General features: G+C 40.7%; 1 protein-coding gene across 1 annotated transcript; it reads left to right on the forward strand.

Annotated features, from left to right (window-relative positions):
- Nucleotides 1-460: 460 nt before the first annotated feature.
- On the forward strand, nucleotides 461-15,926 carry dvl2 (dishevelled segment polarity protein 2). Its single transcript, XM_061912469.1, has 15 exons — nucleotides 461-1,057; nucleotides 4,948-5,017; nucleotides 5,891-6,051; nucleotides 6,956-7,065; nucleotides 7,197-7,326; nucleotides 7,397-7,487; nucleotides 12,229-12,298; nucleotides 12,368-12,507; nucleotides 12,596-12,672; nucleotides 12,746-12,813; nucleotides 12,902-13,036; nucleotides 13,339-13,470; nucleotides 13,878-14,054; nucleotides 14,134-14,358; nucleotides 14,439-15,926. The coding sequence occupies exons 1-15, from the start codon at nucleotides 897-899 to the stop codon at nucleotides 15,008-15,010; spliced, it is 2,319 nt and encodes a 772-aa protein (XP_061768453.1). The 5' UTR covers nucleotides 461-896; the 3' UTR covers nucleotides 15,011-15,926.
- The last annotated feature ends 108 nt before the right edge of the window (nucleotides 15,927-16,034 follow it).

Here is a 16,034-nt window from a genome sequence, read left to right on the forward strand (position 1 = left end):
CTTGCACAATCGGTGGCTGACTAAATACTTTTTTGCCCCACTGTACATTACTGAAAAATGATTTCTTGGCTTTGGCCTAAAAGAACATAACAAATATTCAATTATATATACCGTAAATTGGTATCCAGAAAATAATCTAGACACAAATTACTTTAAAATATGAATGGGGGAAAAAACAACACCACCAAAGTGTCTTAATTTTGATGTAATGATTTTTATTTATTTATGTGTGAGTGTGAATGAATGTTGTCTATCTGTTTTGGCCCTGCGTTGAGGGTCGATTGGTACAAGTCGACTTAAACAAGTTGAAAAACTTATTCGGGCGTTATGTACTGAACTGTGCAATCTACTAATACAAGTATCAATCAATCAATCAATTAATAGTCTCGTGTGCACCCCGCCTTCCGCCCCAGTGAAGCTGGGATAGGCTCCATACCCCTCACGCGACCACGAGAGGGACAGAAAATCAATGGGTGGATGGATACAAAACTCAGCATTAGCATGGTTGGGGTGTACGTAAGAAGAAGGGGGTGTACGTGATGACGTCACACGCCGTGTTGGCTCACAAAAAAGTGGTGAAAACTTTTTAGAGCCCCCCCCCCTCTTCCTCCCCTCCAGCCGTATGTTTTTGTTGGGGGGGGAGTAGTAAGTTGTTCGGGGTTCGATTGGCGTCAATGTGGTTTATTTGTCTTCTTCATGTAGTTAAAATGTGACTGTTGACGCTTGCTTCCTAAACCGCTACGGGCGCTTTTTAAGAGGAGGACTTCACTCGGGAGTGGGGGGGGGAAAAATCTGAGCAGCGACCATTGCTTCACCTCGTTAGCCAGCTAGCCTGCTAGCGGCTGCTAGCTAACTCACCTCTTGTGTGTTTGTGGGAGACAAAAGCAGCCGCAGACATGGCGGAAACTAAAATTATATATCACATTGACGAAGAAGAGACTCCGTATTTGGTGAAAATTCCCATTAGTGCCGAGAGCATAACACTGCTGGACTTTAAACAAGTCTTGAACAAGCCCAACTACAAGTTCTTCTTCAAATCCATGGACCAGGACTTTGGGTGAGTTTTCCATATTAGTGGTATTCTATTCACTATGAAGATTTGAACGCTTTGTATCAATAGGCATTCATTTGATACCATGAAAAAGTCATTTTTGAGGAAATTACTTTTTATAAGCCAGGGTGTGTTTTGAACCAAGCCTGTAATGTGATCAGGGAAAATTGGAAAGTGAAGCTGGACGAGAATGCATCCAGCATGGTGGCTTTCAATCAGCAGGACTAATGAGAAGATGCATGAGGGCGTGTATGTAAAAGAAGGGACATTTCTCAGCAAACATCATTACAATTCAGAAGGTGTGGTAATGATGTTGGTGCCCCCCCCGCCCCCACCACCAACCCCCCCACCCCCTCTCCTTGAATGCATCATCATCATGTTCAAATTCTTGCCTTTTCTTTTATTTTGGGATTGCAGCCAGGATTTTGTCCCCACTCCTTAACACTTTGGTCTTCCAGCCACCCCCCTTTTTCCCCACTTCCTCTGCATAGAACAATCTCCTCTCCTCTATCAATTAATCTTTTTGTGCTGGCTGTTAATCCTGTCGCATAGGAATGCAATGCAATGGGTGAGACCCCTTCTTTAAACCCCAACATAGACTGTAGGAGCTGCTTTGTCCCAGTGGAACCTGTGCCAGGGGAGCCCCATTAGGAACCAGCACTGAAATGAAAAGGCTTAGTTTAAAAAAAAATGGGTAGTTAGACTAGACCAGCGGTTCTCAACCTTCTTTCAGTGATGTACCCCCTGTGAACACATTTTTAATCCAAGTACCCCCTAATCAGAGCAAAGCATTTTTGGTGATAAAAGAAATAAAGAAGTCAAATACAGCACTATGTATGCAGTTTCTGATTTATTTAATTGTATAACAGTGTAAAATATTGGTCATTTGTAGTGGTCTTCCTTGAACAATTTGGAAAAAAATATATAAAAATAACTAAAATCTTGTTGAAAAATAAACAAGTGATTCAATTATAAATAAAGATTTCTACACATAGAAGTAATCATCAACTTAAAGTACCCTCTTTGGGGATTGTAATAGAGATTCATCTGGATTCATGAACTTAATACTAAACATTTCTTTACAAAAAAAGAAATCTTTAACATCAATATTTATGGAACATGTCCACAAAAAATCTAGCTGTCAACACTGAATAAAGCATTGTTCCAATTTCTTTTCACAGTCACAAAATACATTCCTATTTTGTTGAAGTATTATTCAATAAATATATTTTTAAAGGATTTTTGAATTGTTGCTATTTTTAGAATATTTAAAAAAATTCTCACATACCCCTTGGCATACCTTCAAGTACCCCCAGGGGTACGCGTACCCCCATTTGAGAACCACTGGACTAGACTACCCTGTTAACCAATGTGCTATTGCATCCATTTACCCTGATGACATTTCTTTACAGCGCCATGAATGTAAACTATAATTGTCAATGGTTCACACATTCTCTGTTTATTCTCTTTTAATTAGAGAATGGCGACATTTGTGCTTGGGAAATAAGTACACCTTAAAAGAGCGCTTTTAAAACGAACTTTTCCTACCAGCTGGTATCTGCTGTTGTGTATTTGGAACGTGCGTAAGTCAAATCCTGGAGTTCTTGACTTATTGATATCTGCCCAATATCAGCAGAAAAAAATGAGTTGCAGATTATATCAGTTTGCATGAAAAATCTCTGATGTAAGCGCTTTTGAGCCACCAGTCGAGCAGCAAAGCTGGACAGCCAGTTAACATCTAAATGTTCTCCAATAAGCACACAAGTTTGACCTTTTGTTGTTTTTTATTGAAGTGATTTACAAAAACTAAACGTTTAGGCTATAGGGTACTAAGAGCGAGCAGTTAAACAATTGGGAAGCACACAATAGCACACACACTAGACATATGTAACAGGGAAAGGACCAATATGGTAGTATAAAATACCACATTTGTGAATACAAACAAATATTAAATATTATAGTTGCATATTAGTTACAGATACAAAATATCCAAAGCAGAAACGGATTACAAAGTGTCTACTAACAAAGGTGTCCGTATCTTTTATTTACGGCGTTTATGAGCTTAATTCAATGAATGATTGTAACCACGAGGTGTCGCCAAAAACAAATTAACTTTATTTCCATCCATCCATTTTTTATTATCACTTGTCCTTCTTCAACAGCATACATGTGTCAAGAAGCTAGGGTACCATTGTTCACTTGATCAAACCATTTAAAAACATTCCATAATCCAAAAAATACAAGTATGTACTAAGATTCATGCTCTTATCGTATCAGATTTGTGTCTGTATTAGCCCATACCCAAGGTTACAATATCAGTATTGTATTGGAAGTCAAAAAGTTGTCTAGGGACACTCCTACAAAACATGCCGTGCAGCATAATGACCTTGGCAGTGGGTTGCTTCCTCGCCCCCTTTCAGATGTGTACAACACCCAAACTAAGCACTTAATGTGCCAAATTGTCTTTCCAAGGGAATAAAAAGTCAACTTTGTGCAGCCTCATTTAAATATTTCCAGAAGAGTTACGATGACTATTTTCAAACATACCCCCTAGTCAGCTGTCCAATCAAAGCAGGAAAACCCCCCAACGCCCATGTAACCCAACAAGGAGTGTGAAATTGTGTTTTCATTTTGCTTGGTACCAGGCCAGCTTTCGGCCCCAGCGGTGTGTGTGTAGCGTTTAAGGTCCGAGGGGGTTGCTGGTTTGGATCAGACCAGGACCAATGCTTGGAAGCTGGGGACGGACATGGACCATTTGCGGGTTTCCACTGGGAGAAGATTTTGGAGTCTGTGGATGTTGTACTGATCCCAAGGCTAGCACTATGACCTGTTCTAGTTGCATTTATTGTTACACAAGAGATGCTGAGTGATTTAACATTACAAGGAAGAGTGAGGCAAAAGGAGGGGTTGGACAAACTGTGGGTTTTAGATTATCTGACGGTGAATAAGCATTTTTTCTGGGCTATTTTGACCTACGCTATTTCAAAGTATTAGGTACAGTATAGGGATTCAAGAACCGAATGGCATAAACATTAATTTTCCCTCAAACTTTTAGTTGCATCACACTGCTCTCGGAAGGCACCAGCGGCCACAACAATCTGCTCATATATGCTAACAGCTGCTCAAAGCCAGTGGAGCTCAACCAAAACTAGCACACATTTGAGGCAGTCCGTCGGAGCCTGTGTGTCGTCTTACGCCAGCCCGTCTGCCTGTGAACTGCTTTAATAATAACATTGTGGTGTAGCTGGGAAATGACATACAGACTCACGCAAATGTCTGCCAAACAAACTTTTTTTACCTCCTCACTTTTGATGACATTGGAATTACAAGGTTTATGTTGTGTAATGTTATTTGTCAATTTTCTTGAAAGCTTGTGTTGCTTAGCTGCAAAGGAAGCATATTGGATTTAACTAGTAAACAGCTACTATCGTTATTAATTTAAACTATGGCAAGGTTTCTTGTAAATATTGCAATGTATTATCTAACAGCAACACAATTGATGGAAAGTATACTGAGTAAGCTCCCCGGGCTGGCAAAGTTAGTGTGTTAAAATATGCAATTGTATGGCAGTCGTATCAATACATTCGTCAATAAACTGAATACACTTATTGTGTCGCTAAAGAGGGAAGTAGCATTGTTCTTTCTTCCTACTCTGGCTTCCAGCCAGCATGTATCCACTACACTGTCACCACAGTTGCAGCCTAATAAAGTTAATGCTGTTTCTTATTTGTGTGTAAGGTAGGCAGATTCATGACTTAACAATGCTGTAAAAACAATGTTCGGAGATTGTTATTGACCGTTCTTTTGACTTGTCTTTATTATGTGTGTTAATGTTTTGTGAAGTGAGTGCCATGATTTTGATATGATGGATTCTGTTCTGTCTTGTGTGTTTTCAGCGTGGTGAAGGAAGAAATTTCGGACGACAACACCAAGTTGCCTTGCTTCAATGGTCGAGTAGTATCATGGGTAAGATGTTTTATTAACCTTCCACAACAACTGTCAAGCAAATGCAAGTCCTTATCCCAAAGTGTGCAACTGCAGTGTTTCTACAATGTTCAATAAGAAAAATTCCAAATTCTTAAAAAAAGATATGTGAAATGTAAGACTCTTTTGAAACATTTTGAATACTTTTTACAAGGTCCAAATTTTTTAAAAGTAGCTTTTAAAGAGAGACAAAATCTTGTGACAGGACTTGGCCCGGTTTTGCAGGTTTGAGGCTCTAGCATCTGTTAAGTGCATAAGAATGAAGGAGAGCATTAAAGCAAGGAGACCTAGAGGGAGCGATATGTGATCTGCACGCCAAAAAGGGTGGAGGGATCCCAAAAGACATGCGCTTCATGGTCGCACAGCCATTACTGTGAATGTGTGTGTGAGTTGAGGGGTAATTGGAGAGAGGGGCTGAAGTGGCTGTTAAACTCCTTTCAGTTGCATTGTTTAGTGAAGGAATGTACTATGCATATTACAGCGTTAGAAACTGTTTCAATAGTGTTTTATTGTAAGCCTACTTTTAATATGGAAAGCTTGTGTTTTACAGGATAATGATAGTGTGTTTGTTGGTTTAACAGGAAAGGATACATGTTCAGTATAGGATAGTGTTTCAATGATCCCGTGAGACAACCACGTGAAAAGAGACCAGTGTTGCCATGTCAAAACAGTTAACATCTTACCCCCTTGTGCCTCTTCTAGTCTTCATTTGTTTGGTACTTTTTATTTTCCTTTACAGCTCATGCTGCCTCACGAAATGTTTGCCTCTGTTTTTAGTCTTCATTTGTTTGGTACTTTTTATTTTCCTTTACAGCTCATGCTGCCTCACGAAATGTTTGCCTCTGTTTTTGTCAGCTGGTGTCTTCAGATGCCCCAGCAGCAGAGCCTGCCTCTCCGGTGGCCCTTCCCCCATTGGAGCAGGCGTCCACCCAGCCTTCACCACCTCCGCCGCCGCTGCCACCTCCACCCGCAGAGAGAACCGGTGGCATCGGAGACTCCAGGCCTCCCTCCTTTCAGTAATCATTCACTCTCATTAAATGAAAATCCATCACCCAGTCAGTAACATTAACATTTAAGGAGCCCAAAGCGCTTTGACAGTATTTCCACATCCGCACATTCACACACTGACGGTGGGAGCTGCTATGCAAGGCGCTCACCAGGACCCATCAGGAGCAAGGGTGAAGTGTCTTGCCCAAGGACACAACGGACGTGACTCGGATGGTAGAAGGTGGGGATTGAACCAGTAACCCTCAGATTGCTGGCACAGCCACTCTACCAACTTTGCCACGCCGTCCCCATAATTTTTCCTGGCTCTCATGCACTTCCACTATCAGGTTGCTACATGAAGAGCTTATTTGAACCTGATAGCAACAGGTACCGCCCTTATTAACATGACCAGCTTGGGAACATTTCTTTTCTCTAAGCATCAGGCCTGGATTAAATGAAGTTGCTATAAACTATGTTTTTTGGATTCTTAAATGCTTTATAACACTATTACACTAATTTGAACTTTTAAAATCCAAACTACAAATCTCTCTGTTTCAAGTAACAGCCAACAGCTTTTTAAGTTCTGACTTATTAGACCATTGGAATGTACAGTGTTACTTTTCAACATGACTACATTCATAGCTTTTTTTCTTCTTCTCCTTTTTGAAACACTTTGTCTTCTGTGGCTGAAGGAAGGTGGCCTTGCAGTGTTAATGTATTCGCTGTCAAATTATGCCATTTCTTTTTAAAACTTTACTGAATTTACGGGGTGAGGGCTAAGGAAGTAAGTATGCTAAACTGTAGCGTACCCAAAACATAACTTAAAATTCTCTCAAAATGGATCTTCGTAGAATGAAGTTGGCGGACCAAAGATCTTGTCTGTAAACATTTTAAACTGCGGTGAGCCCAACATTACTTTTGCCTCTCTTGCAGTCCTAATGCGACGGGCAGCGTGGAGACTTTAGATGAGCAGACAGAAACAGAATCAGTAGTTTCCTTCAGGAGAGAGAGGCCTCGACACCGAGAGAGCATAGAGCAACATGGTGAGCTATCAAGATGTGGCACGACGCCATCTTCCTTGTGATATAATCAAGGAATGGCATGAAGGTAGAACTGAGGCTGAGCTGTAAAAAGAGCAAAGCTGAAAATCTCCCATGGTTTCTCTGATTTTTAGGTCCTCGGATAAATGGCCAGAGCCGTCTGGAGCGCCACCTGGCAGGATACGAGAGTTCCAGCACGATGATGAGCAGCGAGCTGGAGACAACCAGCTTTTGTGACTCTGAAGAAGATGACACCATGAGCAGGTGAGGTCAAAACTTTTGGTCATCTTAGTTTGGACTCAATTAAATTATGGATTTTTTTTTCTTTTTGCAGGTTCAGCAGTGCAACAGAGCAGAGTACGGCCTCCAGACTGTTGAAACGACATAGACGACGCAGGAAACAGCGCCCCCCTCGTCTGGAGAGGGTATGCACATACTGCTCGTTAGTCTGATGTTCAGTGAATTGAGTTTTGAGTTGAGTTTGGGTTTATTTCGAATATGCATGCATACATCATGATGCATCACAATTTCCAGTTTCTCTATTCAACATGTTCGATACCTCTGTTTTAATAATAATCTGTTCCAAAAGAACTGAAGACCCAATGCTACACATGCCGAAGTAATTTTCCCATTAGAAATAATGTAAATCTATTAACAAAAATATGAGCACTAAACACGTTTTATAACAATTATAGTTTTACATGGAGAAAACTATTCAAAAATATATCAATAATGAATGAAAAGGAAAAATCACCATTAAACATAATTTTTCTTTTTATTAAAGACTCTTGTTGGCGATAAGCGGCAACAAAGGAGGGTTAAGGAGAGCCACACTGATGTCACCTTTGTAGTCATTTATTGAATTCTATAGTATTTCTCATCTTCCTTTATGATTATGATACTCCTGCTGTATCGAAGAATGCCAACTTTGTGCCAACACAACTTTGTTTTAGGGTGAGCATAACAGCACAGCATGTCACTCTGTTGTTGCTCTGCAACTCTACAGCAGTACGCTACAACTCTGTTTTCTCTGGCTTCACTCACGGTGGGTAATTTTTCAGCCATACTTGGTAAATAAAAGCACAGAGCCTGAGGCACCAACACATTGGATGCCTTGTTTGACCTCCTAATTCCGCAGAATGATACCCGGGCAGGTGAACTAGTTTATTACACTCAATGTTTGGCTGTACGATAACAGAGAGAGCATACAAAAATCAGGGCAAACCTTTGGCGAAAATTGAGGCAGAAAAACGTTTCATAACAGGGTCTCCCCCAGATTGCCCAATTGCTGGGTTACAATCACGTGACCTACAGACACTTCTGGGTTTCAGGTGAAGGACAAAAGTCCCATTAGACTACTGTTTTTACAGGCATCTGTGCAGATTTGGGCATATTTTGAAAGTTTTATAGGCAAGTATACAAGCTATCATGAAAAATATGGAAATTAGTAGATTTATACGCTCTTAAGAAAAGTAATTTTATAAATCTTTAAACCAAGGCTGTCCAAACTAGTGCTTTACCCGCGAGACGCCATGAATGCAATAAGCAATCTGGCCTGCGGGGTCTTTCCAAATAATTGTTTAATATCTAACAATCTTATTGCTGCAAATAACTGCCATCCTGTGGAAAATGTAAGTAATGCAGGTCAATGACCATTAAGTGTGATTTTGAAGAAAATACATCACGGCATTTACTTGTATGAACCAATACTAACAGCCTTCCCTACTCATTGTGCCAACAGATAAAATGCAACCCCATATTCACACATAACACAACCTGCTTACTGAACTTTGTGGATGTTACAAAAAAAATGTCCAAGCACCATAAAACATTCCTTAATAAACCCTTAAAGTAATTGAATTAGGCAGACTGCCAAAACATTTTTATTAACGCCACACCTTGAAAATAAGTTTTAAAATGTTTTACTTGAAAACAAATTTAAGTACGGTAATATAATATATTGTAGCCCCCAGAAGAAATTAGACAAGTTCCGACGCAAGTTCTTACTTTTGTTACCAATCTTATGATAACAAACGGCACAATTCCAATAGGTTTTACTTCCCGTGTACACACTTTCGTCTCCGTGAGTCTGCGCATCCCCGCCGGACACAAAACAGCACCTTCTCATTCTCCGCCAATCACCTTTGAGTGAAAGACGGTCTGTTTGCAAACATGGGAAAAACTAACATAAAATCCAAACCACACGAACATAAAACATTAACATAAGCTGTTTTTTATAGTATGAATTAATATATATATATATATATATATATATATTTCTATATATATATATATATATATATTAAGGGTGTGGGAAAAAATCGATTCGAATACGAATCGAATCGTTTACGTTGTGCGATTCAGAATCGATTCTCATTTTTAAAAAATCGATTTTTTATTAAAAAAATTTTTTTTTTTTTAAATCAATCCAACAAACCACTACACAGCAATACCATAACAATGCAATCCAATTCCAAAACCAAAACTGACCCAGTAACACTCAGAACTGCAATAAACAGAGCAATTGAGAGGAGACAAACACGACACAGAACAAACCAAAAGTAATGAAACAAAAAAGAATATTATCAACAACAGTATCAATATTAATTATAATTTTAGCATAGCAGTGATTAAAAATCTCTCACTAACATTATCATTAGACATTTATAAAAATAATAAAAAAGAACAATAGTGTCACAGTGGCTTACACTTGCATCGCATCTCATAAGCTTGACAACACACTGTGTCCAATGTTTTCACAAAGATAAAATAAGTCATATTTTTGGTTCGTTTAATAGTTAAAACAAGTTTACATTATTGCAATCAGTTGATAAAAAATGTCCTTTACAATTACAAAAGCTTTTTAAAAAAAAAAAATCTACTACTCTGCTGTCATGTCAGCAGACTGGGGTAGATCCTGCTGAAATCCTATGTATTGAATGAATACAGAATCGTTTTGAATCGGAAAAATATCATTTTTGAATCAAGAATCGAATCGAAAAAATCGATATATTATCGAATCGTGACCCCAAGAATCGATATTGAACCGAATCGTGCGACACCCAAGACAGCCCTAATATATATACAGCCCTAATATATGCATGTATATACACACACACACGAAGGTCCTGAGTAGTCCTGGGTTCAATCTCAGGCTTGGGATCTTTCTGTGTGGAGATTGCATGTCCTCCCCGTGACTGCGTGGGTTCGCTCCGGGTACTCCGGCTTCCTCCCACTTCCAAAGACATGCACCTGGGGATAGGTTGATTGGCAACATTAAATTGCCTCTAGTGTGTGAGTGTGAATGTTGTCTGTCTATCTGTGTTGGGCCTATGATGAGGTGGCGACTTGTCCAGGGTGTACCCCGCCTTCCGTCCGATTGTAGTTGAGATAGGCACCATCGACCCCCACTACCCCAAAGGGAATAAGCGGTGGCAAATGGATTGTGTGTGTGTATATATATATATATATATATATATATATATATATATATATATATATATATATGGCCTCTTATTTGTGATGTATCGAAAAATTGTCAACCGAAAAAAGACTTTGATTATCGAAAACAGTGCTGCCGAACCCAGATGTAAACAAGATGCTTGGCGTTGTCTGCAGCGTTGTCAGCATTTTTTTAAAGCTCACTTTTGTATCTCTCCTACAGCACCCGTTGCAATCAAATATGCAAATAAGGCGATCTTGTCACATAGCTACTTCTAGTAACTTTTAGAACAAACAAAGGTGACTTTCCTTGCCAAGGAGTTGGCAACACTGGTCTGACACTTTTTTATTATTTTTCTATTTTTACTTTTATTTTTACTTTTATTTTCAATCATATGCTAACAGACCCAATTCCAACACGTATTTCCTCTCGTGCACACAAGTCCGTCTCTGTGCTTTACCCCTAGACACATACTTCCTCATTCTCCACCAATCTACTTTCAGGCACGGTATGTTCACAATCAGAGGAACTCTGAACAGCAATAACACATGAACATAAACATTAACACCAGTGTGTCGTTACAGTATGAATGTAGCCTATTATTTGTGCATTATTGACTTGTAATACACAAAAAATTTGGCTGCAGAAAAAAGACTGATCACTGAAACAGCACTGTCAAAACCAGATGTGATGATGTAAGCAAGACACATATGATTGTCTGGAGTGGAGGCAACATGTCTGTGATGTGGACATACTTGTGTTGTATCGAAAATATATCAGCAGACAAAGAACTACAAAATGTGCAATGTGCAAATATTGTGGTGGCTTGTCAGGAAAGAAAGGCTTGAGCAGCAACGCAAAGCAGGCGGACTGTCCTGTGCAGGATTATACCGAGTACTGTTGTAGCCCTACTGTTTACTACTGCAGTACATTTCCACCATGTTTGATTGAGGTAATATATGCTGACAACTCTTATTTTGTTGATATCCATAATTGTGTTTACTAGAGATTTAACGGTACAGATCACCCACGCTATGTTCTGTACCTGGTTATAGAGCCACGATTTTTTAATTTTTCAGTACCTTTTCTGTAGGTAAGTCGTTTTCCCACTGTAGAGACTTTTTGGAATTCCTAAAACCTTTTTTTTCCATCGTGTTCCAACATACGGGAACTATGGACTATGCCCCTCAGATCCTATAACCATCTTGGCCCTTACTCTGAGGCAGGGTCTAAACTGAGGTGATTGGTTGAACACGCTTCTCCTAGCCACAACAGTGACGTGCCGTTTTTGAAAAGTCCCACGGAGTTGTTTAGGAGATAGACACAGCCAGCGATAAATGGACCGACGACAAGGTAAAAAAAAAAAAAGCCCCAAACCATCACTACTTTTGCCGCAACATTTTGTAGATGAAATGAACAGTACAATGTTAGTGTGAGGTTTGAAGTAGCCAATGGCTTAGCGTGTATTCTTACTCATAATCACAGTTCTCATTCTAGAACACCTATACGTTTTACAATTAAAATGTTTTTTTAAGTGCGAGAGGGCATTTAAAATGAGATTTTTTGGGGATTTTCATAAGTGCCCGGGGTCTTGGAACATACCCGTAGGAATTACGAAGATCTGCTGTACTTCAAATTTGTTTAAATCCTTAATGTTGCCTGTAAATTTAATATAATCTCAAAGGGCATCAAATCGGATCTTAAGATGTATTTTCCTGTTTTAGGCTTCTTCCTTTAGCAGTGTGACAGACTCCACCATGTCTTTGAACATCATCACCGTCACGCTAAACATGGGTGTGTAGACTGTATTTCAGTACATACGGCTGCAGGCACATGTGATTAAGACGGTTTTCCACAATGCAGAGAAGTACAATTTCCTGGGCATCAGCATTGTGGGCCAAAGCAATGAAAGGGGTGACGGTGGCATCTACATTGGCTCCATCATGAAGGGGGGAGCAGTTGCTGCGGACGGACGCATTGAACCTGGAGACATGCTGTTGCAGGTGAGGAGAGCTCCAGATAACTTAATGCTTGATGTCGTTCTTTGCAGTTAATTAGTTTTAACAATTGCGTTGACAACTTGTCAACAAGGTCAACGACATCAACTTTGAGAATATGAGCAATGACGACGCGGTTCGAGTACTGAGAGAGATTGTGCATAAGCCGGGGTGAGTTAACTTTGGGGTCACTTGATCGATGCTCAAGATCAGCGAGATGAACGCTCTCTCCTGTGTATGCTAGGCCCATCATCCTCACTGTGGCCAAGTGCTGGGACCCCTCTCCTCAAGGTTACTTTACCCTACCGCGTAGTAAGTGCTAAAAATATATTATTTTTATTGTTATATTGCATTTTGAAGTTTTTTTTTTAAACTTTGCTCTTTCTTTTCTGTGGTGCAGATGAACCCATCCGCCCCATTGACCCAGCAGCGTGGGTCAGCCACTCTGTAGCCATGACTGGTGCCTACCCTGTCTTCCCAGGCAGCTCTTCCCTCAGCACCATCACCTCCTCCTCCTCAGTCACTGAGACTGAACGTGAGAATATTTTTGCTTCCGTGTCCTTGAATAGTCTCGGTTTGTGTATATCACTAAAATCTTCTTGCAAACATTTGCTCTTCTAACTTTTTTTCTAGCCGCTATCTTGGTCGCTGTAAATTATTTTCTGTTCAATGGCATCGGCACAAGATCATATTTTATGTCTTTCTGCTTTTGTCGCTGCTCTTACGTGAGATGACATATGGAGTCTGCTGCCTCGATCCCTTTTGGTCTTTTTTTTTACCCAATTTATATTTTATTTCTGGCCTCCTTCCCTGATGTTCTCTTCAATCTATCCTCAGGTTTTGATGACTTCAATTTGTCACTGCACTCTGACATGGCATCCATCGCCAAGGCCATGGCCTCACCAGAGTCAGGTCTAGAAGTGAGAGATCGCATGTGGCTCAAAATCACCATACCCAACGCTTTCCTAGGTAAAGAAAATGCAGTTTGCTAACCTCTGCTTCACATGACTTCACAGGGCAGGGATTATGTTCCTGGAAATAAAAGTGTTATTTGTGGGCTGGCGGGGGTGGGGAAAATGGAACGACTGTATGAGTGTTTGTCTTGAATAAAAACAGCTGTTAAATTATAATCACCTGCAACTGAATCATTGGAATGATAAAATACATTAGTATTATACATTTTATACTATTTTCTTTGAAATTACATGTCTGCAGTTGCACTTAACGTTTGTGGGAGTCTCAAATCAATTATCTATGTATTAGCTGATACAAATAATGGCATTATTGCACTTAACAGCAATTACTATTTTGTTAAAAACAATGTGTGTGCTAAATTAAATTTTTTTTTACGCTGCATACATATATTGTGTGTCCAGGCTCTGATGTGGTAGAGTGGCTGTTCCACCACATTGAGGGATTCCAGGACCGCCGTGAAGCAAGGAAGTATGCCAGCAATCTGCTGAAGGCTGGCTTCATTCGTCACACGGTCAACAAAATCACCTTCTCGGAACAATGCTATTATGTTTTTGGGGATTTAAGTGACTGTGAAAATTGTAAGTAACTCGTGCATACTGACTTTGATATGAAAACCAGATGTTTTCCTCCAACATATTTTTTTCGTCATACACACAGACATGGCCAACCTGTCCTTGAATGACAACGATGGCTCCAGTGGGGCATCAGACCAAGACACTTTGGCACCGCTGCCCCTTCCAGGAACCTCACCGTGGCCTATGATGCATACGTTCCCTTATCAGCCCTACCCCACCCACCCATATTCCAGCCAGCCACCCCCGTACCATGAGCTGACCAGCTACAGCTATGCCCCCGGAAGCACCGGCAGCCAGCACAGTGAAGGTGTGCATCATCAGCCTGACTGACAATGTAAGAATTATTGTGATTAATTATTTGTGTCCAACACCGTTGTCTGTCCCCAGGGAGCCGAAGCAGTGGCTCAACGAGAAGTGAAGGTGAACGACGACGCAGCAGCAAAGGGCCCGGCAGCACTGTGGGCGGAGGGGAAAAATCTCCCTGTGGCGGGGTTGGGGAAGGTGGAGGGGGTGATTCCCGTTCCGGTAGCGGCAGCGAATCAGAATACTCCACCCGCAGCAGTTTGAGGCGGGGACATGGGTCAGCTGCCCCCAGTGAGCACAGCCACGCCTCTTCCCAACGTTCACATCATCATCATCATCGCATGCCCCAGGCCCCACACCTGTCCCCCTACCCTCCAGGTATTCTACCTTACAACCCCATGATGGTAATGATGGTACCGCAGCACGCACACCCAGCCATGGCCGCAACTCATGCTCTTCCGCACGCACAGCAGTTGCCCACAGCCCCTCCCCTGCACCCGGCCATGCCCCCGGCCCTTTCTTCAACTTCTGGCGGACCTCCTGGTGCTCCGCCCACTCGTGACCTGGGCTCCGTGCCCCCAGAACTGACTGCTTCACGCCAGTCCTTCCACTTGGCCATGGGTAATCCCAGTGAGTTTTTTGTGGATGTCATGTAGTCCCGCTAACTTTAATAATTATCTGGTAGTAGCTTTTTGTGCTCCTTACAAGGGCCAATTGGATCTTGGGCACTTGTTACAAATTTGGTGAGAACAGGGTTACATATTGACAAAATAAGATATGAAAGCAGTCAATGCAGGAAGGAATATCCTTTTCCGGGGATCTTACCAACTTCCATATCTAATGTATGATATGACCAGTGTCATGTCATGTAACCTGACCTGTGTGCGTATTCTGGATAGTACTCATTTCCCCTTCTTTGTTTCTTTATCTAAAAGCAAGCTGGAGTTGATCCAGTTCTCTTGTTTGCATTCCCCACACAAAAATTGTCTAGGCAGAGAGGGTGGGATACATTCATAGGCGACTCTTTACAGGAAGCACACAGAACTATTTAACACTAAAGGGTACCAGGTAGACAGATATAAACTTGTAGATCTGTCAGTATACATGTAAATTCAGGAGCTCCACGGAGTCTAAGTGCCTTACTTTGTGCATTTTTATCGACACACTCCAGGTACATATGGCATCTCTCGTCTTTAAAAGAGTTGTTTACGACATTGTTTGACATCAAACTTTATTCTTAGTAGGCTATTCAAATGTACAATAACAGTACACAACACAGAGCTCTAATGTGAAGCACAAGCCGCTCCAAAAGGTTAAGTGAGATAATGCTGGAAGCGGTACTTTGAGTCTCAGCTGTGGTCCAAACCCCAGATTTTTTTTTTCTTATTTTATATTACTGACTCGCATTATTCACACATTTCATTTTTTGTAGGAGTGACCATATAAATCATGTATAATCAAACTATCAGGGTGCTAAATGAAGAGTCCTCTTAAGTGGGATAGTTATGGCTCATTGATTTCATATTGCCACCTTTTTGTCTGAAGAAAATAAACAACTTTGATGTTCACAAATTTGTTTCTTCACACGTTTTGACTTGAGCTTTCTTGCTAGTAAATTAAGTGACGTAATATCTACAAATGGTATGATATTTACACCATTGTGTTGATACGCAGAGCAGC

Source organism: Nerophis ophidion, linkage group LG10 (assembly GCF_033978795.1).
Source record: "Nerophis ophidion isolate RoL-2023_Sa linkage group LG10, RoL_Noph_v1.0, whole genome shotgun sequence".
NCBI classification, from domain to species: Eukaryota; Metazoa; Chordata; class Actinopteri; order Syngnathiformes; family Syngnathidae; genus Nerophis; species Nerophis ophidion.

Bases quoted from the DNA above. Each gene is read 5' to 3' on its own strand.
- dvl2 (XM_061912469.1), top strand. From the start codon at position 897: ATGGCGGAAACTAAAATTATATATCACATTGACGAAGAAGAGACTCCG. The intron at 7,327-7,396 runs GTGAGGTCAAAA...TTCTTTTTGCAG, and splicing joins GAAGATGACACCATGAGCAG to GTTCAGCAGTGCAACAGAGC. The intron at 12,508-12,595 runs GTGAGGAGAGCT...CTTGTCAACAAG, and splicing joins CTGGAGACATGCTGTTGCAG to GTCAACGACATCAACTTTGA.